Source organism: Saimiri boliviensis, chromosome 6 (genome assembly GCF_048565385.1).
Source record: "Saimiri boliviensis isolate mSaiBol1 chromosome 6, mSaiBol1.pri, whole genome shotgun sequence".
NCBI lineage: Eukaryota > Metazoa > Chordata > Mammalia > Primates > Cebidae > Saimiri > Saimiri boliviensis.
This window is the reverse complement of record NC_133454.1, coordinates 39,265,743-39,289,708: the sequence shown is the minus strand read 5'-3', so window position 1 is coordinate 39,289,708 and position 23,966 is coordinate 39,265,743. Positions and strand designations below refer to the sequence as shown.

At 33.2% G+C, this 23,966-nt stretch overlaps 1 protein-coding gene across 4 annotated transcripts in view; it reads right to left on the bottom strand.

The window, feature by feature from the left end:
• The window catches only part of DYNC2H1 (dynein cytoplasmic 2 heavy chain 1), a 402,876-nt gene that overhangs the window by 240,879 nt on the left and 138,031 nt on the right, over positions 1-23,966 (bottom strand). For 3 of the 4 annotated variants that reach the window (XM_003923764.4, XM_074400491.1, XM_074400492.1), the window contains 10 exons: positions 23,283-23,409; positions 21,006-21,147; positions 20,262-20,371; positions 16,880-16,900; positions 14,141-14,239; positions 12,373-12,496; positions 4,003-4,166; positions 2,225-2,344; positions 1,516-1,650; positions 20-163 (listed from right to left, as the gene is read on the bottom strand). In XM_003923764.4, coding sequence (XP_003923813.1) covers positions 20-163; positions 1,516-1,650; positions 2,225-2,344; positions 4,003-4,166; positions 12,373-12,496; positions 14,141-14,239; positions 16,880-16,900; positions 20,262-20,371; positions 21,006-21,147; positions 23,283-23,409 — 1,186 coding nt within the window. The remainder of the gene's footprint in view (positions 1-19; positions 164-1,515; positions 1,651-2,224; positions 2,345-4,002; positions 4,167-12,372; positions 12,497-14,140; positions 14,240-16,879; positions 16,901-20,261; positions 20,372-21,005; positions 21,148-23,282; positions 23,410-23,966) is intronic. The other variant, XM_003923763.4, reaches the window with a different exon arrangement.

The following is a 23,966-nucleotide window of genomic DNA, read 5'->3' as shown; positions in this document are numbered from 1 at the left end:
AGGGTAACCAACAGCTTACCTGTTTGTTTTGTAGAGCTCGTTGGAAAAGTCGGAGAAAAGCAGCAAGACTAAAACGGTACATGTTATTAATTTTGGACAAATCAGAAATAATAAAATACATCTTGCTGGCACTCTCAGCCAGAGGAAGATAGGCATCCCGTTCCTATGGATCAAGAGATAGGCAGGGACAGGGTATAAACACTTAGAATTAGTGCTTTACTGCCATCTAAAGACTGTAATGCACATAACTACCCAAGTAAAAAAAAAAAGCCTCTTACTTTTTTCTATATACATAAAACAAATGAAGATGATGAATCATGGTTTCTAACTAAAAAGGACAGCAAAATCTAGTTTATCTTCCTCATTTTTATAAAGCTGCAGATATTATATGTCCTAGTCTATTGAGGATCCTATAACAAAATACACTAAACTGGTTCTGCTTTAACATTAACATAAATTTATTTTGCCCAGTTCTGGAAGCTGGAAAGTCCAAGATCAAGTGCCAGAGATTTGGTGTCTGGTGAGAGCTTGTTTCCTGGTTCACAGAAAAAACTGCTTCTTGCTGTGTTCTCACATGCTGGAAGGGGCTAACAAACTCCCACAGCCCTCTTTTATAAGGGCACTAATCCCACTCACGAGAGCTCCACCCTCATGACCTAGACACCTCCTAAAACCCCCACCTCTTAATACTATTACACTGGGGATTCAATTTTCACGTATAAATTTTGGGGGTGATGAGGACACACAAATAGTCAGACTACAGCAATATATTTTAAATAACTTTCTACCTCTCAGTTGACAGAGCTAGCAGTGGTTCACAGATTAGTCTTAATGAGGACCAAGAGCACTAGTATTAGGGGAAAGTGGGTAAAATGAAATGGTAAATACTTGTGATCAGGGAATAGATGATGCAATTTTACAATTGAAAAGAGAATCAGTTAAGGTAAGGCAATACAGCACAGCATTATTAGACTATCTGATGTAGAGAAAAGTTCAAACTACCAGTATAGGATTGGTGACAATAAGAACACTGATGATACTGGAGGCAGAGAAGACAACTCTAACAGGTGTCCACATTAGAATAATAAAGTACCTAGCACTGTTCAATATAAGCATGAAAAGAGCCAATAACTTAAGCTTAGGGCTTATAACCCTTTTAATTAGTATATTTAACTTAAGAAAAGTTCCAAGAATGGCAATGGTATTCTCTCATACTCATTTTTATTATTCTCATTTCCAATTTCAGAACTAAACTGTAGCTCTATCTTAAATGACATTACGCCAGAAATCAGTAGAAGGCAGCACAGTATATTGACAAACAGTCCTTATCCTCGAAGTGCCAATATCTGAATTACCTCTCTATAATAACTACAATTAAACCCAAGGTTCTGATGTTTTTGAACAGCTTTTTTTTATATCATCTTTCCCCTGAGGACATGATTCTACATTTTCTATCATATTAACTTAAATCTTCAAGAAAATATCATATGAAATTACAAAGAAGGGAATAATTACTTGATCAAGGGAAATTTGGAGTTTGTAAGATTCTTTAAGTGACTCTTGAATAAGTGCACTGCTTGCTTTTGTCTGATTCAAAGACTCAATCAAATCCTTATTTTCCAAGATATTGCCTTGAGATGTGGCAAGTGTCTGTAGGGAAAGTTAATAATATGAACATTATTATACATATAAAAATAACCAATTAAAGGAAGCCCATATTAACTGTCATTCATTTGACATTTATGGAGACTTATGTTATTTTAGAAGAATTTCAACATTTTATAGCCCTCTTAAAGTTTATTTGTTTTTATTATAGCCTTCTTATATCAAATGAATTAATAAATTATTTTCTGAAACTACCTAATTATCAAACGTAACAAAGTATTAATTTTGTCAGTTTAATAAAAAATAAAAAATACTTAAACTTACAGATTGTCGTAATTTCTTGCTTTTAATGCTTCTTGTAATTGTGATCATATAATAACAAAACAATAAAATACATAGAAACTAATTAAAAATTGCTTGTCTTAAACATTGTTCATTAAGATCTTGTATTCCAAAATATAGCTCCCCTTTTTGTTAGAATTTTGACTGTAAGATATATACTAATATGCCTTTGGAAAAAACATTATTTAGATACTATTAATTTCCTAAACACTATTACTTATATTTATTGAAGAAAAAAGTAATTTGAAAAAAATAACCTAAATAGCTAGACTTTTACCTCTAGCAGAGATTCTTCGAGCTTGGCTAGCTGTATTTTCTTATCTTCTTCCTGTTGTAATAGTTTCGTTTTCTGTTCTTCTAAATCAGGTTTCTCATGTTGAATAGTTAAAGCTAAAAGCTTGGGAGGAAAAAAAGGCAAGGTAGTTCTAGCAATAAGGCTTACAACAAACCAAAACCTTTCTGTAAACAGGCCTTGTGTTTGATAGACTATTAAAATATGATACTATGTTATTTCATTTTATTCTTTCTAATTAAACATTAGATACCTTCAACAATTACATCTGATGAAAAAGAGACAAAACAAATAGTTAAGCTGATCAGTAAAATACTACTATTGTATAAAAGCTGTAAGAAAGTAGATTACTTAACATATCAATATGTAATATTTGGTTTTAAATTAGATTAAATATACTAAATTATGAGAGCCAGTACTTTTAAAAGTACGCATTCACAATAACAAACAAAATGATAAAATACTATGTCATCAAAACCACAGTGAGATACCACTTCACTCCCACTAGAATGGCTATAATTAAAAAGATAAACAATAACCAGAGCTGGCAAGGATATGGAAAAAGTGGAATCCTCCTACATTACCAGTGGGAGAGTAAAAAATGCAGCCACTTTGAAAAGATTTGTTTGTTTCTCAAATTGCCAAACATAAAGTTACCATAAGACCCAGCAATTGCACTAAAAAACCATTGCATTGTACATTTTAAATCGGTAAGTTGTATGGTATGTACATTGCATCTGTTAAAGCTGTTATCTGTGAAGCTGTTCAAAAATGCCATGTCAAATTGTTAACTCTGATACTAAAATAGAGAAAGACATTGGTATAAAATATATAATTAAAAATCTGCTGTACAAGCATCTTTATTTAGTCCTTCTAAAGTAAGACCTACAAAGCTCCTTTTTGCAACTACTGTGGAGATCTTTAGATAGAAGAAGCAATTCTGTCAATTAAATCTGCCAAGTTTCGAGTGATTGTTACATTGTTTTATTTAAAAGAAGTATCATCAAGTCAATCAAAAGATATTGTTCATAAAAATATACTTGATGATTTATATGGTATACAAAGAAATATTTTGAAAGGACAATTAAAAAAATTGCAATCAAGTAAAAACTGTAGCAAATATGCACTGTACCATATAAATCAAAAGATGAAAAAATCTACTATTGTTAGATGAGTAAAAAATAGAATGATACTCAAAAAGTCAACTGGCATTATATCATTAAAGAGGAAAAAATAAGTTAGGCAACATGTAAGTATGGACATTAAAAATCATTTTGAAATTTATGCAACAATTCTAAACTGTAATGAGCCATATGAAGATAAATTGACTTCAAAGATGCATGTCTCCTAACCATTAAAAAAAAAATGATGGATCAGGAATCAGAGACCCTTAACTAGCTGAACAAGTCAATTTGCTACACTTTACACAATTAAATTTCAGTATTCCAATCAAAAATATAATGCAGATGATCTTAATCTCTATGATCCATCAATCTCTCATATTCTATCACATATAACAGAAACAAACTTTTTAAAATTAGAGTTATATTAAAAGACGCAGCAATTTGACATTAGCAGTAAAGGTACAGGTCCAATACATACGATAAATAAGTCAGAATGCTTCACTCCAACAAACAGTATATTTTCAAAATCATAAATTTAAATATTAATCAGTTTAACAAAATAGCTTCTCATTCGAAATATCTAATAAGTATATAAAGCTCCAAAAGATTCCAAGATAAATTATTATTATCTATGTATACCTGCCCTCGTAATCCACTTCTTGTGGTAGTAAAGTTAACCTCAGTAACAATGGAAGCTGCATCCGGTGGAATAAAAGGATTTGGGTTTCTTGTTGACAAAAAGAGACGAAATTCTTCATTGTAGTCAATAATTTTGTCACCTATTTGTACCACATAACGTGGCCCTATTTAAAAAAAAACCACACACACACAATTAGTTGGTCTGAATCTTCTGTATTTCATTACACACTATTTGAAAATATAATTTTTAAGTACCTCTAAATATAGGTTTTTCAACGAAGTCTAAGACAGCAAAAGTTAGGCTACCAGAGATACTATTAGCAGAATGTTCTATTAATCAGCATTTATGCAAGCAATGATAAATAATATTCACTAAGAAGATCCTGGGATGCTGAAGCACCCAAGGAATATCTATTCACATTCAGTATGGTTTTAATGTTAATATGTTTCATATTCCAAATTGCTCTGAAATAGTGTGTTATAGATGACAAAAATAGAAATCCTTAATTACATTTTTCTTTACTTCTAAATTCATCATTTTAAAAGTATTAATTGTACTAGTATTTAAGATACAGTATTTGAAAACAGACTGACGGTTTTAAAAAAACAAGGATTATCAGCATATGTGTAACTGAAAAATGCACATTATTGACAAAATGAAAGAGCAACCTACAAACTTGGAAAGAGTTATTTAAAAACCATGTTAGAGGGTTAATGTCCAAAATTAAAAAAAAAAAAACTCAAACAATTCAGTAGCAGAAAGACAAATAACCTGATAAAAAGCAGGCAAAGGACCTGAACAGACATCTCTCCAAAGAAGATATAAATATGGCCAACAGGTATATGAAAAGATGCTCAACATCACTTATCGTCAGGGAAATGCAAATCAAAACCACTATGAGATATCACCTCATAGCTGTTAAGACAGATACTATCAAAAAGGCAAGAGATATCAAATGTTGGTGAGGGTATGGAGCAAAGGGAATTGGTGGTGGAAATGAAAACCAGTGCAGCCATTATGAAAAACAGTAGGAAAGTAACTAAAGAAATCAAATAAAAATAGAACTACCATATGACCCAGCATTTTTTTTTTTGAGTATGTGACCAAAGGAAATGAAGTCACCACCTTATAAAGATATCTGCACTCCCATGTTCATCACAGCATTATTCACAATAGCCAAGACATGAAAACAACCTAAATGTCTATCAACAGAACAGATAAAGAAAACATGGGTCAGGCATGTTTGCTTATGCCTGTAATCACATCAATTTGGGAGGCTGAGACAGAAGGACCACTTGAGGTCAGAAGTTCAAGATCCATCTGGGAAATATATGGAGACCCCATTTTTAGAAAAAAAAAATTTTAATTAGCTGGGCATGATGGTATGTACCTATAATCCAACATTCTCAGGAGGCTGAGGCCAGAGGACCACTTAAGCCCAGGAGTTCAAGGTTACAGTGAGTTATGATCATACCACTGTACTCCAGTCTGGGCTACAGAATCACACTGTTCTAAAAAAGACAAAAAGAAAAGAAAAGAAAAGAAAACATGATATGTATATATACACTCACACAATGGAATAATATTCAGCCATAAAAAAGAAGTAGAACCTGCCATTTGCCATAACATGTATAAACTTGGAAGACATTATACTAAGTAAAGTAAGCCAGACACAGAAAGAAAATTATTGCATGATCTCAAATATACAGAGACAGAGAATAAAACAGTATTTACCAGGGGCAGGTAACAGGAGAACTAAGGGAGCAAAGAGGAGATGTAGTCAAAGAATACAAAATAGCCAATATGTAGGATGATTAAGCCTAGAAAGCCAAAGTACAACATGAGGCTATAGGTAACAAAACTCTATCTCATTTGGGATGTTTTGCTGAAGGAGTAGAGTTTAGCTGCTCTTGACACACAAAAAGTTGATAGATATATTAATCTGCTTTACTACAGTAAAGAATTTTATGATGTATATGTATTCATAATATAATGCTGTAAACCTTAAATATGGAAAATAAAATTTATTTTTTTTAAAAAACTCTAACAAAAAAGTTGAAAGTTAAAGAATGGAAAAGTGCATACCATGTAAATACTAGCCCAAAAAGTTAGTATAACCATTCTAATATCAGACTCTAAAACTTGAAACATTTCTAGAGATAAGGAACATTTTATACTGATAAATAAAACAACTGAATAGAAAGATATCACATTTCCAAAAATGTATGCATCTAATAACACAGCTTTCAAAATATTTAAAACAAGAACTAACAGAACTAAAAAACAAATTCAAAATCACAGAAACTTTAGGATATATGATGAAGCAAAGAGAAAAGAAGAAGTCAGGGTGTAGATTTGAACATCACAATTAACAAAATTGACACTATAAACCTGTACAGAAAATTAAACCAAACAAGAGCAAAACTCATACAATTTTCAAGTTTCATAGAACATTTATAAAAATGAACCAAATGCCAGATCAAAAAGCAAGCTCAACAGAATTCAAAAAATTAAAATACTTTACAATATGTTCTATGACTAAATGGAGATAAGCTGCATATCAGTAGCAAATATGTAACTAGAAAATCTCCAACCACTCGAAAATTAAACAACAAAATGCTAAGTAATTTATAAATCAAAAAAGAAATTGAAACTTGGGTAGGCAGCTGAAAAAGGGCTTAAAGGAAAATTGATAGACACAAATGCATATATTAGAAAAAAGAAACAACTATCAATATTTTTATTTTCTATTTCAAAAATCTAGACAAGACCAAATGAAATCTGGGGAAAGTAATAAAAATGAGATAATAAAGACGAACATCAATTTTAAAATACAGTATTAAAAAATCAACATTAAAAGTTGGTTGGCTACACATAGACTTGGGAAATAAGGGAACATTAGATAGTGGGGACTCCAAAGGTAAGGGAGGATCAAGGGCTAAAAAACTTCCCATTGGGTACTATGTCTACTATCTGGGTGATGCAATCAATAGAAGCCCAAACACAGCATCATGCAATATACTCGTGTTTACAAACCTGCATATGTACCCCATGAATCTAAAATTAAATTTTTAAAAATTGAAAGTTGGTATTTTGAAAAGATTAGTAATATTGATAAATCCCTATCAAGACTATCAATGAAATCCTATTGATGAAAAGGATAATAAAAATTATCACTGTAAGAAAAAATGACACATCATTACAAAGCCAACAGACACTTAAAAAATAAGAATATTTAAAATATATACTATGTGATAGACAAAACAAACACCTAAAAAAATACAACTTAACCAAAGCTGACACACACTAAAAAAAACACAATGTAAACAAAACAAAACAATCCCAGTGTTTAAAGAGCCATAGCTCATATTTACCAGCTCTTTACAATGAAAGATAGAACATGGGAAATTGTGCATTGTGTCAGTAAAAAGGGATTAATAGAGGCTTCTTATAGGATTTTGGCTTGTATTAGGTGATTTATAAATAATTCAAGGAAAACGTGCTTTTCCTGGGAATTGGGTTGTGATCAGAAAGAGCAAACAATGGTTTGATACATTAATTTTTCTCTGGAAGGTAAGAGAAATGGAATGGGACTAAACTATAATTGATAAAGAAGCAGAAATCACTCATATTAACTGGGAGAAGAGAAGGTTTGGTTACTTTTGTAGTATGGAAAGTGTTCTTGTTTTTTGTGCTCAAATATGACTGTGGTCAGAGAGTGATCTCTCTGATGTTGGTGTTTTATGAAATATGTGTTCAATAGGAGCACACCAGGGCCAAGCTATTAGATTCCAGCCACATCTCAGTCTAGTCAGGTGCTGCTTTTTTTCTTTCTCTTTTACTCAAAGTACAAAAAAAGCCAAACTTCTCCATGCTGTTATAAGTTAGGAATGTGGTTATCCTTGTGGAGCGGGGTGTGGTAAATAAGTGGGCTTCTGGAGTGCTAATAAAGCTCTTATGTCTTGATCTGGGTGTTTATATAGGTGTATTAAATTTGTAAAAATTCATTAGCTGTACATTTAGGTATTCTTTTCTTTATGAATATTTATATTTAAATAAAAAGTTAAAATTTAACAATTTTTTTTGGTGACTAGAACTAGTCATGAAAAGGGAAGAACAGAATGCTGAATGCTGCTGCCGCCATTCTGTATCATTTGACTTTACAACCCATGCAGGTACTACTTTGATACAACATTTTTGAAAATATTTTAAAATAAATATTTTATGCTCTAAAAAAGACTCTTCAGTATAAGTCCCGTCTCTTACTCACAGAAAATAATTTTTTAATTTTTTTTTTGTTGTTGTACTTTAGGTTCTGGGGTACCTGTGCAGATCATGCAGGATTGTTGCATAGGTACACACATGGCGATGTGGTTTGCTTCCTCCATCCCCCACTCATGTTCATCTGGCATTTCTCCCCATGTTATCCCCCCAACCTCCCCAGCCCCCCACTGTCCCTCCCTTGGCCCCCTCCAACAGACCCCAGTGTGTGATGCTCCGCTCCCTGCGTCCATGTGTTTTCATTGTTCAACACCCGCCTACACATAGAAAATATTAAATGTAGAATTATAGAGTCCGATATAGTCTTAACTGTATGAATTTTTAATTTACATTGGAATTAATCTGTGATGCAGTTAATTTTGACTACTTTTTTCCTCTGAACACAAAATATGTGTTGTACTTTAGATTAGAACTAAAGACAGAATGATTAGGCACAGGAACAAGATTTGGTCTCTGGCTCCTTTCTAGGGGAAGTGTTAATTTACGTGACTATTGTTTTCTGAACCAGTATCAGGCTTAGGTATTCTGGATTTTTTTTTTTTTTTCAGTCAACATGTATAATAGAATGAACCAATATCAGGCTTAGGTATTCTGGATTTTTTTTTTTTTTTCAGTCAACATGTATAATAGAATGAACATTTGGGGTGCTTGGATACATGGATATATTTAGATGATTCACTTCTATATTTAGATGAAGTAACTTCTATTGGTTACTTCTATAACAATCAGATAAAGATTCAGGCAAGATGAACCTATAAGGTATACCCAAATCCTATCAATATTTATAGCTGAAAGCAATGTATTATAACAGAAAGTGAAAAAGAATCTATATTTTTACACCAGGCAGGGGTGCTCCACAATTTTATCTGTCTGAATTTTGGGAACTAATGCTGTATGAACGTTTAGTACGACCACTCAAATTTAAACCAGGCAGTGGCCACCATAGATTCCACAGTACCTGCCATAACAATGACTGTAAAAACTGCCGTCCTAACTGATACTTAGTATGCAGACGGCAATATTGCTAATTATTACTAATTATTTCCTTTTTATATTCCTTTGGGAAGAAGACCAAAATCAGTTCATCTTTTGTACTCAGGACACCTTTATAAGTCCAAACTCTTCAGAAATATATTATCAACTGAGTTAGATGAATTCAAGTACCATGAGAAGCTCCATATAGGTCCAAATTCCATTCCATTATATAGTTAAAATCTTGATGATGGTCTCCAGTGAGAAAACTTTTCACACTGTATTGCATACCACTCAGGTACAACTAACTCAAGATAAATGGGACTTAATTAAAGGCAAATCTAAAACTGTGACACCCAAAGAACCAAATAAATCTTGTCCAAGGAGATATCCCATAGCCCATTACAGACCAACTGTTTGCTTTACAGACATTAAATACAAAGAAAGAAAGATAACTAACATCTGAATACTCTCTTGACCTATAAAAAGCAGCATGTTCCATACCTGGAAATTTTACCATAGCCCCTACATATTTTCAACAAATGTGGCTAGGTTTAAATCACAGCTTCTGCAAGAGGCAGCTTTGGAATTAATCGAGGCAATTGTAAAGCAATCCTTCTCTTTGGTCTCTATATCCTTCAGGTGTACAGAATTAGAGATGTCTACAAATAATCTCACAGATGAGCAAATCCAATGCAATGCTACAGCCATCAACTAACCACAAGTACAATTTCTGGCAATCTATAGCACTGGATATTCTGTACAATGAGTTCACTTATGCAACTCTGAGACCAACTAAAATATACCTGTCCAGAGACTCATGGGTTGGAACTAGTGAACTAGCTTAAGGTCTCTCAAATTTGTGCTGAGAAATTATTTGTTGTAGGTAGTTGTCCTGTCCATTTTAAGATGTCTCTAGTATAGAGGCCCTCCACTCCAGTTGTGACAACCAAAAATGTCTCCAGACATTGCCAAATATTCTCTGGGGGACAAATCTGCTCCAAATAGAAAAACACTGATCTACCAGTCTTCAGGCCATTGGGTCACCCAGACTCAACTGGACTATCAAAGACATACAGAGAAATACCTTTTCAAAACAGAAACAACAATTAATCACAAATTTAACCTTTATGTTGCATATAACATGCCTGTCTCTGAAGCAACCATGCCTAAAGGGAGGCATCTGGACTAAAAGAAACAACCAAAAATGTTTACCTGTCATCTGTGGTATAATTCCTGGTTCCATATGCAAACTCGACATGGAAATAAAACAGCCATAAAGGACTGGAATGGTTAATAAAAAATACTTTTGATGTCTATTGTTCGTAAAACTTAAAACTATTAGCCAACTACACTAGCCTCTCCCTCAGCAACTTTTATACATCTAGCTGGTCCAACTGTCTTCAACTATTTACCAACTGCAAACTGCCACATCTACCTTCTGCCTTGGCTGAGCTCCTAAGCACATAGGAAACAAAGTAGAAAAGAAAAGAGAGAGAGAGAGAGAGAGAGAGAGAGAGAGAGAGAGAGAAAATTTGACGAACTATGCCTTGCTTTTCTATGATAAATACTTAAGGAGATTTTTGAAGAGCACATATTTGTAGAAGAGAAGTACATTCTATTCCTATAGTTATGTCTGCTTTGAACACAGTAAGTAGAAAAGTAATTTGTATATCTTAGATTATGGACACTGGGATGTAAACAAACTTGGCACAAACTTTGTTTTATGTGGTTCTAGGATTACCATCCTCTGTCGCCAGAGTTAACGTGCAATGAAAAAATGGCAACTCATGAGGAACTTATCAATCTTGAAAAAGACAGTATCTGGGATACACACAAAGGGGTTAACAGACTAGTGTGACATGAATACATCCAACTCTGGAGAGAAGATGGAAAAAATAAGATGGGGCAGTGATTAACTCTCTTTTCCTAATTCTGCCATAAAAAAAATTGACCTAAACAGCCTTCCACAACCAGCTAGAACAGTTCAAAATGCGAACAAATAATGATATAAAATTTATCACTCTTTTCAGGGGACCTAGTCAACACTCCACATATACCGTTAAAACCTATCACTAACTGGAACTCATGGAGATTTATATTCAATGAGTCCTTCAGGACCACAGTATACAATGAAGAATGTCAAGTCGAGATGGCACTAAAAGTTCATTTCTTCCTCAGGATAGCATAGCAAGAAACTAGCTCAACAGATCTGAGTTATCCCCAACAAAAGGACCAGAGACTGAGCTCTGAGAGACAACCCATTCTAGCAAGGTCACTTTCTTAATTATAAAACTTCTGTTGTTATATAGAAGCTTAGCTATTCCCTGCCCTTTATGCCCATAAAATATATTAAGAGGATAATGTTACAAAGGCAAAGGTCCCATTACTTGAGTTCTTATAACATATCAACCAGTGCTAGGCCAAGCATATCTATGTGGGGGATAATGGATTATCAAAGAATAGTGCATGCTTTGCTATTTCTCTGTTTTGCCCCAATAACACCAATTTTCTATTTAAAGTTTGCAATGCTAGCAATGTATGTGGTGTACATACATGTACATATATGTATATGTCTATATATGTATGTGTATATACTTCGCATGATATGCTCTTTAAGTTTCAAGGCATCGCTTTCTAATCATCAAAGACCGGGCTGGGCTCCTATGCAGAAAACAGTTAACATAGCAATCTTAAGACTCTTTAGAAAAAGGCTGCTTGCAAAGTTGGCCCATAAGCAGCACCTGGGAACTTAGATTTTGGGAGAGTTCCTACCATCCTCAGAACTCAAAAAAGTAGCTCACTGTGCCTAAACTGTTTGTATAAACAATATGGTTAATCCTACACCTGCTTTCCTTCAGGGAGTCCAGAATTTTGTAATGTGCTAGGAAGAGTGTGCTTGCATAATCAATCCCCAGTAAACTATAGGTACTAGGTCTCTACTGAGCTTTCCTGATCAACATTTTACACATATTGTCACAACTTATTGCTAAAGGAATTAAGCACAGCTTGTGTGACTCCACTGGAAGAGGACTCTTGAAAGCTTGCACCTGGTTTAATTACTTACTTTGGAAATTTTAAAAATATTTACGCTCTGGAAAGTGTCAACTATTTACCTTGAGCAACCAGATCTCGTCTCAATAATGGATAAAGAACAGGTTCTACACCATCCATCTCTTGTATAATAAGGGTTTTCCCAAAACGTACTGCTAATTCAAGAGCTGTGATAAAGTTACTATCCTAATTGAATAAAAAAAGAATACACATTAATTCTTTTATTACTTCAATATTTACAAATATCCTTAAAGATTATAAATGAAGATATTAACAGAAATAATATGAATAATAATGATTCATGATTGTTTTTCTACACATAAGTATTTGGTGATGAATTATTTTAGTTGAATTATCAAAAAATTTTCACAATTTAAACACACAAAAATTTTAACATTTTTACAATTGTTGTTAAAAAAGAAAACCATATAACCTGATATCTAACCTCTTTACCAATATTTAGGTATATTTTCGTGTATGGTACATATTGTTAGCTATGAGCAGAACATTGCAAAACAGATCTCTAGAACTTTCTCATCTTGTATGACTGTAACCACTGAATAGTAACTATTTCCCCTAAAATACAAAAGCCTTTCTTCAATTTTCTATAGTAACTTCAAATTGTTACAGAAACACAATTTCAAATTCTATATGCAATAAATTACACACTTAGGTGTTAATAAAAACCCTACTTTGCTTATGTTCAGAATCACACATTGAATGGGGGAAAAAAGGCAAGATGATGAATTCTAGTAAACTTTTCTTGATGTAATAGGTCTAATCATTCTGAAAAGAACCTTCAGACAAAATTCAATAACATAATGAAGAATTTTAAGGCTTTCTAGATAAGGAAGGAATAATTTTAAATATCACCCAAGGCATGCATGTATGTGTGTGTGTGTGTGTGTGTGTGTGTGTGTGTGTGTGTGTGTGTGTCTGTGTGGTGTGTATATATAAATATGTAGATATATAAAAATATAGTTACTTGAATGTATATAACCATATATCTACATTTATAACTATGTATAGTTACATAGTTTTAGTCATATATATAATATTGCAAACCATAAATGATTTGCCTATTTGCAAACCATAAATGATTATTAAAGTATTTTTATATATTGTTTCATTTATAATTCTTCTTACCACAAAAAAAAATAAGGTAGATATCCCCACTTTACAAACAAAGTAACTTTTAGAGGTAATTTTTTAAACAGCTGAAAATATCTATGAAAAGTAATCATATACTAGGTCTTCTTTAAAAAAAAAATAACCTAACCAAAAATAATTTCCTCTGCAAGATAAACATGAAACTGGTAAGTCACTACCAAAAAGACTAAGATTACATTTCACTGACCAATTATCAAATCTTGGTATCCATTAAAGATGTCTGTCAAGGAATTAAAGAAATTGGAAATTATGAGAGGCATTCAGAGAAACTGTAAACACGCTAAAAGGCTAGAAGTCTTTCCTGATTCTCCAAGCTAAGTTAGAAGCTCCTGCTTCTACAGCATCTTATACTTGTGACATTAGTTTTAACTTAGTGCAAAGCTTATTTAGTTGTTTCTCTAACCTACTAGACTGTCATCTTCAAAAGGGAAGAAATGGACTATTAAATTCCCAGGGCTTAGATCAATACCCAGAATCAAATAAATATTCTTAACTCTTTTTTACAAACTAGAAAACTGAAGCTAAGAGTTGTATCTCTTGCCCCAGGTCTCATACAATAGGACCCAGTGTTGAATCTATGTTTTCTGATTAGAAACTCCAAGATTTTTTCACTATAAGAAGTCATTCCTAATTGGTATGTAAATTATACATAATACATACCTGCTGATTGATAACTTCTAAACGTGAGTCTTTCAAATGTGTTTTTAACCACTCTGTAGCTTGGGAAGAAGGATCTATAAGAAATGGGCACACTCGACTCTAGTCCAAAAAAAAGGAAAAGTAATATTTTTTAATGATTATAAGCTTTCATTTAAATGGAAATAGTGTTCCAGAAATTATATCAATTACTAAATGAGCTTTTCTCTCTCAAGCTTTGGAGGACACAAATACACAACCATGAAAAGGAAACAAAAATACTATTTTTAGCTGCATCAGAAGCCATATTAATAAATTTTCAGTGACCAGGAGTTAATATTAGGTAAGTACATTTAGCCACAGAATAGAGAGTATAGTTGTACTTAACAAACAATAACACAGAAAATGTGTATTAACATTATGCTAAGCATGAGCTTTAGTCTCAAGCTGATGTCATTTGCACCATTCTTTTTGGCTTTTGAAATACACAGTCAAATTATTCCCTAACTATATATATTCTTTGTTTGAATAAAAACCATAAAGGCCTTAAAAAAGAAGTATGAGCAAACCATTAAAATACTGCTAATTATCAATATAATTGTTTACATTTTAAGAAAGTAATTCTTCTAAAGCAGTACACATCTAATATTATTACTAAAGGAGCATCCTAGAAGAGAAAATTACATGGGCTGTAGGTTAAGATCTAATGAAATAAACTAAAAACCAAATTCATTACAGAACATCCTGCACTAATTAAATTCTTTAAAAAAGGAAGTTGCCGGGCGCGGTGGCTCAAGCCTGTAATCCCAGCACTTTGGGAGGCTGAGGCGGGTGGATCACGAGGTCAAGAGATCGAGACCATCCTGGCCAACACGGTGAAACCCCGTCTCTACTAAAAATACAAAAAATTAGCTGGGCATGGTGGCACATGCCTGTAATCCCAGCTACTCAGGAGGCTGAGGCAGGAGAATTGCTTGAACCCAGGAGGCGGAGGTTGCAGTGAGCTGAGATCGCGCCATTGCACTCCAGCCTGGGTAACAAGAGCGAAACTCCGTCTCAAAAAAAAAAAAAAAAAAAAAAAAAAGGAAGTTAAAAACCAGTGAAAATGCTCTCCACACAAAATGGCACTTAGAAGAAAGCCAGTTAAGTATATATAAAATACATATCATATACATGATAAATCTAAGTCATCTAACAATCACTGCTACTTAGTAAGATTTAAACTGACATAATTTTTCTCAAGTTTTCATATGTATTTGAAAAATGTAATAAAATTGTGTGCATATAAGAGTAAGAGAACACATATGAAAGTCAGAGTAAACTGAAAACTTAAAATGGGATACAGCAGTCCCCCTTATCTACAATTTCTCTTTTCATGGTTTCAGTTACTCATGGTCAACTACAGTCCAAAAATAGGTGAGTACAGGACAATAAGATATTTTGACAGACAGAAGGACTACATTCACTTTACTTTTATTACCACATACTGTTATAGTTGTTCTATTTTATTATTGTTGTTAATCTCTTACTGTGCCTAACTTATACACTGAACTTTATTATAGTATGTTTAGGATAAAACATTGTATGTATGTATATATACACATGTATGTATAACAATGGTATGTGTTGAATACAGTAAGAAATTCTTCTTCAAAGTTTTAGCTTAAGTTTCCATGTCCTTTGTTCCTGCTTTCAAGGCCAGACTTCCTTACTCTCCGTGCTCCCCCTCCCCTGGTGAACAACCTTCCAGCCAGTCCTTATCTATAGAGCCCACATTCCACATCTGCTACCCACTCTGTGAATTATCCCTCCAATCACAGTGGCTACTTCCACCAAAACTGATCTTCCTGCCTTTCCACCAGCATAACCGCATTCCTGCACTTTTCAAGTTAGCCAACCTGGTTTGGCTTAGATAGTGCGGTCCAACCCTAGCCAACAGGGGAAGGACACAGCAGTAGGGGCTACCTGCATCAGGGATAAGAACCCCCTCCCAGTTCAGGTGTCCTCTCGCCATTTCTCCATCTGTGAGATGCAGCCTTCTATAGAAGTAAATCGCCTTGCTGAGAAAATTCTTTGTCTGAGTGCTAGTTCTTTTTTGGCACCAAGGAACAAGCATTTGTTTCTAACAGTATGTATTTGTGTATAAAATAGTATGTATGTGTTATATAAAAATGTATAACCCCATATATATATGGGATTCAGTACTACCTTGAACTTTCACGCATCCACTGAGGGTCTTGGAACACATCCCCAGCAGAAAAGGGGGAAAAACTGTATATCTAATAAGAACATACATGTTATCTCAGTGGCACACCAAGATAGTGGGGATTATCTGCCCTGTGGATGAATAGGGCAGATATATTTATATTACCAGTGTTGTTTAGAATTGCTAGCACATGGTGATATAAAGAGATGAATGACTTTAAAACAGCTTTATTATTATTTGAAAATTCTCCACAGACAAGGTACCTTGTTTTCACTTGCACCCAAAGTAGACTATTCCCATCATACCTCCTGCCATGTTACATTGCATGATTGTCAGCCAGCATCTATTTCTAGAGGTTTTATTTACTGCTCCATCATGTAAATATATTATTTGAAGCAAAATTACATGCTTAATAAATAGCCTGTGAAGCGTTACCATAGTTCTGCACCTAGGTTTTTGATCTAATTTTATGCTAGCATTCCATAGCAAACATTTCACAATTTGACACTTTGCTTAACTACAAAAGTAATTATTTTAAATTTTTAAAAAGTTCTTACCCATGATTTCAAACCAATGATCTGATGCATTTAAATGAAAAGAAGAAAGGTAATGTTTCAGAATGGTTTTAGCAAAGAAAACATGCTTAAGAATTTCAAAGGGTACTTACAAGTTTGTTGTCATCTTATTTATACTTTTCCAGAAAGATTTACATAAGATTTCTATGGTACATTTTATCTCTTTAGTCCATGATTAAATATAGTTAAATTCTATATTTAACCAACTATAATCAACCCCAAAATGTTGAGCTTTCATTTATTCATTTGTTCATTAATTCACCTACTATATGTTGGATAATAACTTTAGTAAGATAATATAAGGATTACAGAAATTAATAAAATACATTCCCTTAACCTCAATAACTTTACATACAATAAAGATGCAAAAGTAAAAATGTCATCATCAAGAGGTACACAAGTCACTACTGAAGGATGACAGGTGAAGTCAATGGCTAGAAAACAATTCAAGTCAAACTAAGCTAAGAGAAATTAGCTAGGCAAAGAAGTGAAGAAAGAAAAACATTTCAGGCAAAAACAACAACACGATACAGAGGCAAATAAAAATGTTTGGAGTGTTTGGAAAACTTACAGCACTCTGGTATAGCTGGAGAAAAATAAATATGGGCAAAGGTGATCCATATAAAATAGCAGGACTAATCTGGAGTCTGTCTGATCATGATCAGTATTTTATGCCATGTCTAAGGATATTGAAATTTTTGTACTGAACACAATGGGAAATCACTAAAATATATTAATTGAGGCAATATTATGATCAGATTAATGTTTCAGAAAAATCACTCCAATCACAGTAAAGGAAGTGGTACTGAAGACAAGTAACCAGCTGGTGTAAAGATGTATTTATCCAGATACAAAATGATGAAGGCACAAATGAAGCCACTGGCAGTGAACGTGATTGAAACAGGATAAATTCATGAGACATTTGAGAGATAAATTTGACAAGATTAGTTGAATAATTACTGAATGAAAAATTAAAGAGGCATATTAAGAATGATGTGCATGGTTGTAGCTTGCATTACTGAGAAAAACTGTGATATCTCTGGTGGCAGAAAATAAGAGAAGCAGGTTACAGGGAGTGAGAGAGAAAGAAAAATGAGTTTTATAGTGAAGAGCTACCTTGCCAACCCTGCATGTCCCCCTAAATGTATTTCTGATGGGTTATCAGTATGAACAGATGATCTAAGCCAACCAATCAGAACCCATTTGGGAGACTGGCATATTATCTGTGGTGCAGAGGTAGTGAATGACACATCTTTAGTCTGGAAATATAAACTCTAATAATGATAAAAATGGAGTCACCAATGGTCAAGGTTAACAAAGGGTAAAGAGAACCTGAGAATAAATCCATCTCATGAGAGGGAGATAGAGCTCTCTTGGTAAAAGTTATTTTAATTCAGGAACTTGCCCCAACCTTTTAAACATGCCACAATGTCCAGCTAATTTTTACATTTTTAGTAGAGACAAGGTTTCACCATGTTGGCCAGGATGGTCTCGAACTTCTGACCTCAGGTGATCTGCCTACCTCAGCCTCCCAAAGTCCTGGGATTACAGGCATGAGCCGCCACACCCAGTCAACTTTAGCCCAGTTAATGAGGAGATGTATTATACCTCTGAATCACAAATGCATTTTACTTATCATGTCTAGCCATCTTTTCCCAGTAACCCAACTAATATATATTTAGAGATTTAATTTTACATACATGGTGATGTTAATGAGTTGATGTTATAGATTATGTGCTATCCAATCACACCCTTAAACTACAACTAATTTTAAATCTAGTATACCTTACAACTGCAATGGCATATTGACCATAATGGCAAATTCATTTCAACAAAAAAATTCCCCTAAAAAATGTTTCCACTGATTTTTGTTTTGTCATATAAATGCAGGTAATTATCTAAAAGGAACTTACCAACATTAAATACAAAGTAAAATCTAAGCTTATTAATTTCAAAAGCAATTTTCCCATATGCATCATGAAAGACAATTCATAATATAAAATTAAGTATTTTCAATTAATATCAGTAAAAAAATTGTTCTGATAAACATATTTTGTCTAGATTTACCACCCGCCCCTTGTTTTTTACGGAATACAAAAGAATTCTTAAACTTTTTTTTTAATTTGCAATCAATTGCTTTCTTGGATTACTGAAGCATGAAGAAGAGGTGGCTATGAAACCTTGGGGAGGGAATAACAAATATAATAAAAAGCATATAATGTAATACTAAACATATAATGTATAATATTATAAAAACATAATATTAAACATATAATGTAATATTAAACATTTATATAAGTATTTAGAGTGTTACATTTGTGATTCTACTGTGAAAATAATAATGAAAAATTTTTAAAAAGTAAATTTAAAAACGGGCAAAATAAAGTTAAAAGAAGGCAAAACTATTCAATTAGTGGTCAGCAACTTCTCTACTGGTAAGTTACCAATATAGTGAGCTGAAATATAGTCAGCTGATTAATAGGTCTAACAAAACAGAACAAATTATCAAGGAATGAACAGGACCTATAATATGAATCTTATAATACAGCTTATACTACATATGAGGAGCACTTTTAATGTTCATGCTTTCTTTGACACTATGGAGTTACAGAATAAGAATAAGGAAATAGTGTGTAGGCAGAGAGAAGGATTGTAGAGAGGAAAAGGAATACTAATATTTATTATGAAATACAAATTGTTGACAGAAAGAACAGAAAAATCACATTATCAAGAAGTAAAAATTATCTTCCAAGTGCCATATCAGAAAAGTAAACCAAGTTAATGGAAAAAATCAAACTTTATACAAAGTGGTTATTTGTGTACATGGCTTTGAATTTGGTTTCACCGACAATAAGGTTATGCTATTTTCCATTTTAAATAGCTTCTGGAAAATGTGCACTATGTGACAGAAAAATTTTCCAAAATATGTGTATAATTATCTCTAACTAATAAGCCACAACTTATCTTCAATTTTTATAATTTTGGTTGGCAAAATAAAATAAAAATATAAAATTTATAAAGTCATATATTCTAGTCTATAATCATGAAGAAACTATATAACCAATGAATTGGGTATCACTACAATATTTCTATTACTATTAATAGAAAATACAATTTAGAATATTTTACCATGGCAAAATGCCACTTTAGTTTATACTTTTATATTAAGGTAAAAAATAAATTATACTGGAAGTCTTATACTCACTAACTGAATCATTAATGAGTTTTCATTAGCAAAATATTTTTATTTTAATGTAACTAAGAAAAGGGTAACTGTGAAAAACTAAGAATATGAAGAACACAATTTCTACAGCAAGCTTGAAAATAAAACATTTCTAATAAAAACTTAACATAAATTAACTACCTGTAATATTACAAGAGCATTTTCTATGGAAAGGTCATCTGATGGCAGGCCTTCACTTTTCCAAATTAACTGTTCACTTTCAGTAGAAAGAAATCGCCTCAGATCAAATTCTGAAAAGTTGAAAATATTGATAATCACTACAGCAATCTTATACTTGATGAATGGAAGGAAATAAAGCTATTTATTCCAAAACAAAAGTCATACAACAGTCCTTAAACTTGAAACCCATTCTTCTACATTTAATATCCAATCCCAAGGAGAAAAAAGTCAAAAACAAAAACAAAAACAAAAAATGCAAAGGAATGGAACTCAGTGAAGTCCTATTTCTTTGAGTAAATGTTTCACAAACTAAAATGTTTTTGTAAAATACCAGTAAAATCATGAGGAATTTTAAAGTTTATTTTTTAATAAATAAAATTTTTAAAATTAGTATTTATTTATGTTATTTCAGCCTATGAAATAACTTTATTATAAAAATAAAAGTAATATAATATTTAATTGCATCCATGCAGTATCAAATATAATTCAGTCATCTCAGTTTTTTACAGTGATTTAAGAATAGAAAAATCATCATAATAAAGCAATTTCAAGAATATTTGTGGAATTCACCAAATCTAAATTAGCTAGGGTATCTTTGAGACCTATATAAAATTGTGCCCATTTACAAAAGGTAAAATAACAGAGAACAAAATGTCCATTTTTAGTACACTGAAATTTTAAATTCAGGAATAACTAAATACAAACTCTCAAGACCAGCTGACTTGGTCCATTCTTCCAAACAGGTTTTTCTCAGACACTCAGGAGCAGCAGAAAGATATGTAATAAATGCAGCAGCAAGTTGAGCTCTTTTAGGAAGAGTAGCTAATTCCTCTGTTATCTCTACAACCTGGAAAAAAGAGAAATAGAGAAGAAAAAAGGAGATAATATGAGTATGTTCTAACATTAAAGACATGGTGGGGCAGGGGATCACATATTGGCTTAAGTAATAACTCCTTGTTTTGAATATAACAGTCAAAATGTAAAAATACCAAAAAGATCTCAGACTCTGCTTTGATTTTTTTTTAAGTATGAAATCCTGGCCGGGTAAGGTGGTTCATGCCTGTAATCTCAGCACTTTGGGAGGCTGAGGTGGGTGGATCGCCTGAGGTCAGGAGTTTGAGACGAGCCTGACCAACAAGGTGAAACCCTGTCTCTACTAAAAATACAAAAAATTAGCCTGGCATGGTGGCAGGCACCTGTAGTTACAGCTACTTGGGAGGCTGAGAGAGAAGAGTTGTTTGAACTAAAGAGGTGGAGGTTGCAGTGAGCAGAGATCATGCCACTGCACTCCAGCCTGGCCAATGGAGCAAGACTCCATCTCAAAAAAAAAAAAAAAAAAAAAAAGTATGAAATCTTAATATATTTGTAGGAACAAATATATTTAGTCATTGAAAGTTCTTAGTGATTTTAAAGAAGGCAGAACTTTCATCCCAACCACAGTTAAATGTTGTGAGTTTGCATCACTTTGTAAATGAAGATTAAGACATAGAGTATGAAAAAAGGGACAAAACAAAGGTACAGTATGAAGATCCATTAGCAAAGAGTATACTGTAAATAAAGCACAAGATTCAGCAGAAAGAGTAGTTATATTAAAGGAAAGAAGAGAGTTAATTTAAGGCAGATTGTGAAAGGTTTTCCATGACATGCAAAGGAGTTTGTTTTTTTGTTTTTGTTTTTTTTGAGACAGAGTTTCACTCTTGTTGTCCAGGTTGGAGTGCAATGGCACAATCTCTGCTCCCCACAACCTCCATCTCCCAGGCTGAAGTCTCCTGCCTCAGTCTCCCGAGTAACTGGGATTACAGGTATGCACCACCACACTTGGCTAATTTTTGTATTTTTAGTAGAGACGGGGTTTCTTCATGTTGGTCAAGCTGGTCTTGGAACTCCTGACCTCAGGTGATCCACCCGCTTCGACCTCCAAAAGTTCTGGGATTTACAGGAATGAGCCATTGCACCCAGCCAGGAGTTTCTATTTTAAACTGTGGCATAAGCCATTGAAAGGGTTTAAGCAAGCAATGATTAATGTAATCAGATTGGATTTTAATAATTCAACTGACAAATGAAGTGTCAGATAGGAGGAAGACGTAAAAAAAAGTCAGATCAGAAAAGAAAAGAAATTGGCATTAAAGATAGAAGACAAATATAAACAACTTTGGCAAATATAAACAATTTTTGCAAATGAATATGACAAGTAAACAGGGAAGAGTCTAAGACAACCCATATGTTTTTAGTATTGATGTCTAAAGAAAGATGCTTCCAGTGAAATAGAAAATAAAGGAGACTTGGAATGAGAAAAAGAAAATAATTTAGACATACTGGGTTTGAGTTCCTGAGAGATAATTAAATGCAAATTTCTAATGTTTAGTTGGAAATAAACATTTAAAACTCAGTAGCCTGGAAATGTAGATCTGGTCATTATTACAGTGCAGGTAATATTATAATGGGATGAGATAACCCCCAAAGTAGTTGCAGAAAAAGCTGCTGTGGAAAAGAATAGCAAGGACAATGAACATTACTTGGTGAGCAGATGAGGAGGGTCAGGAGAGGGAAGGAACCTTAACCGATTTCAGAAATAAACCAAGAAAAAACAGGAGACAATACTAACAAAGTCAAAATAATAAAATATTCCAAGAAAAAATAAATAGCCAGCAGTGTCGAATCACAAAATTACTGTCCTGAGGAAGGAAAATTTTTAAAAAAATTCTAGAGAGTACTAAGTTTTCCATCTACTCATTTTCATCCTGCCCATCTCTCACTAACATGGGGAACTGAAAGGAAAATAGGCAGCTTTGCCTAAAATCTATTCATATAAAGACAGTTTGTTTAAAGATTAATTCACATAATGGCCATTTATAGCTAGATTATTTATCCTGCGCCAGGTGCATATTAATGGATCTTTCTCTCCTTTTCCTTAACATACATTATAGATTTCCCGTCTTTTAAAGAAAGACTGACTCTTCATGACCCCTTTCTCAAACAAACCTGTGCATTCCATCTCTTATGTTCTCTATCAAGCTGATTAATTAAGACTTCTGCAGCTTTGATTGTTTCTTGTGCTTTGCTTACTTCAGCCTCAAGTTTGGCAGCTTCTGAAGTCCTGCTCTGAAATCTACATAAACATTAAAATTTAATTAAAAGCAAAAAGGATTTGGGAGATATTGAATGAAATTATCCAGAGTTAATAAATGTTTATGCCATAATTTAATTATTATTAATGTTTCTATACGAAATATCATTAATAGAAGAGACAAATAGACCAACATACATATATATATATATATATATATATATATATATATATATACACACACACACACACACACACACATACACACACACACATATATATAAAGTGTAGCATTCTCTACCTCATAAAACTTGACAGGTTTGGGAAGCCAAGGCGGGCAGATCACCTGAGGTCGGGAGTTCAAGACCACCTGACCAAAATGGAGAAACTGTCTCTATTAAAAATACAAAAAAAAATTAGCCAGGCGTGGTGGCACATGCCTATAAGCCCAGCTACTAGGGAGGCTGAGCCAGGAGAATCGCTTGAATCCTGGAGATGGAGTTTGTGGTGAGCGGAGATCCCGCCACTGCACTCCAGCCTAGGCAACAAGAGCGAAACTCTGTCTCAAAAAACAAAACAAAACAAAACAAAACAAAAAC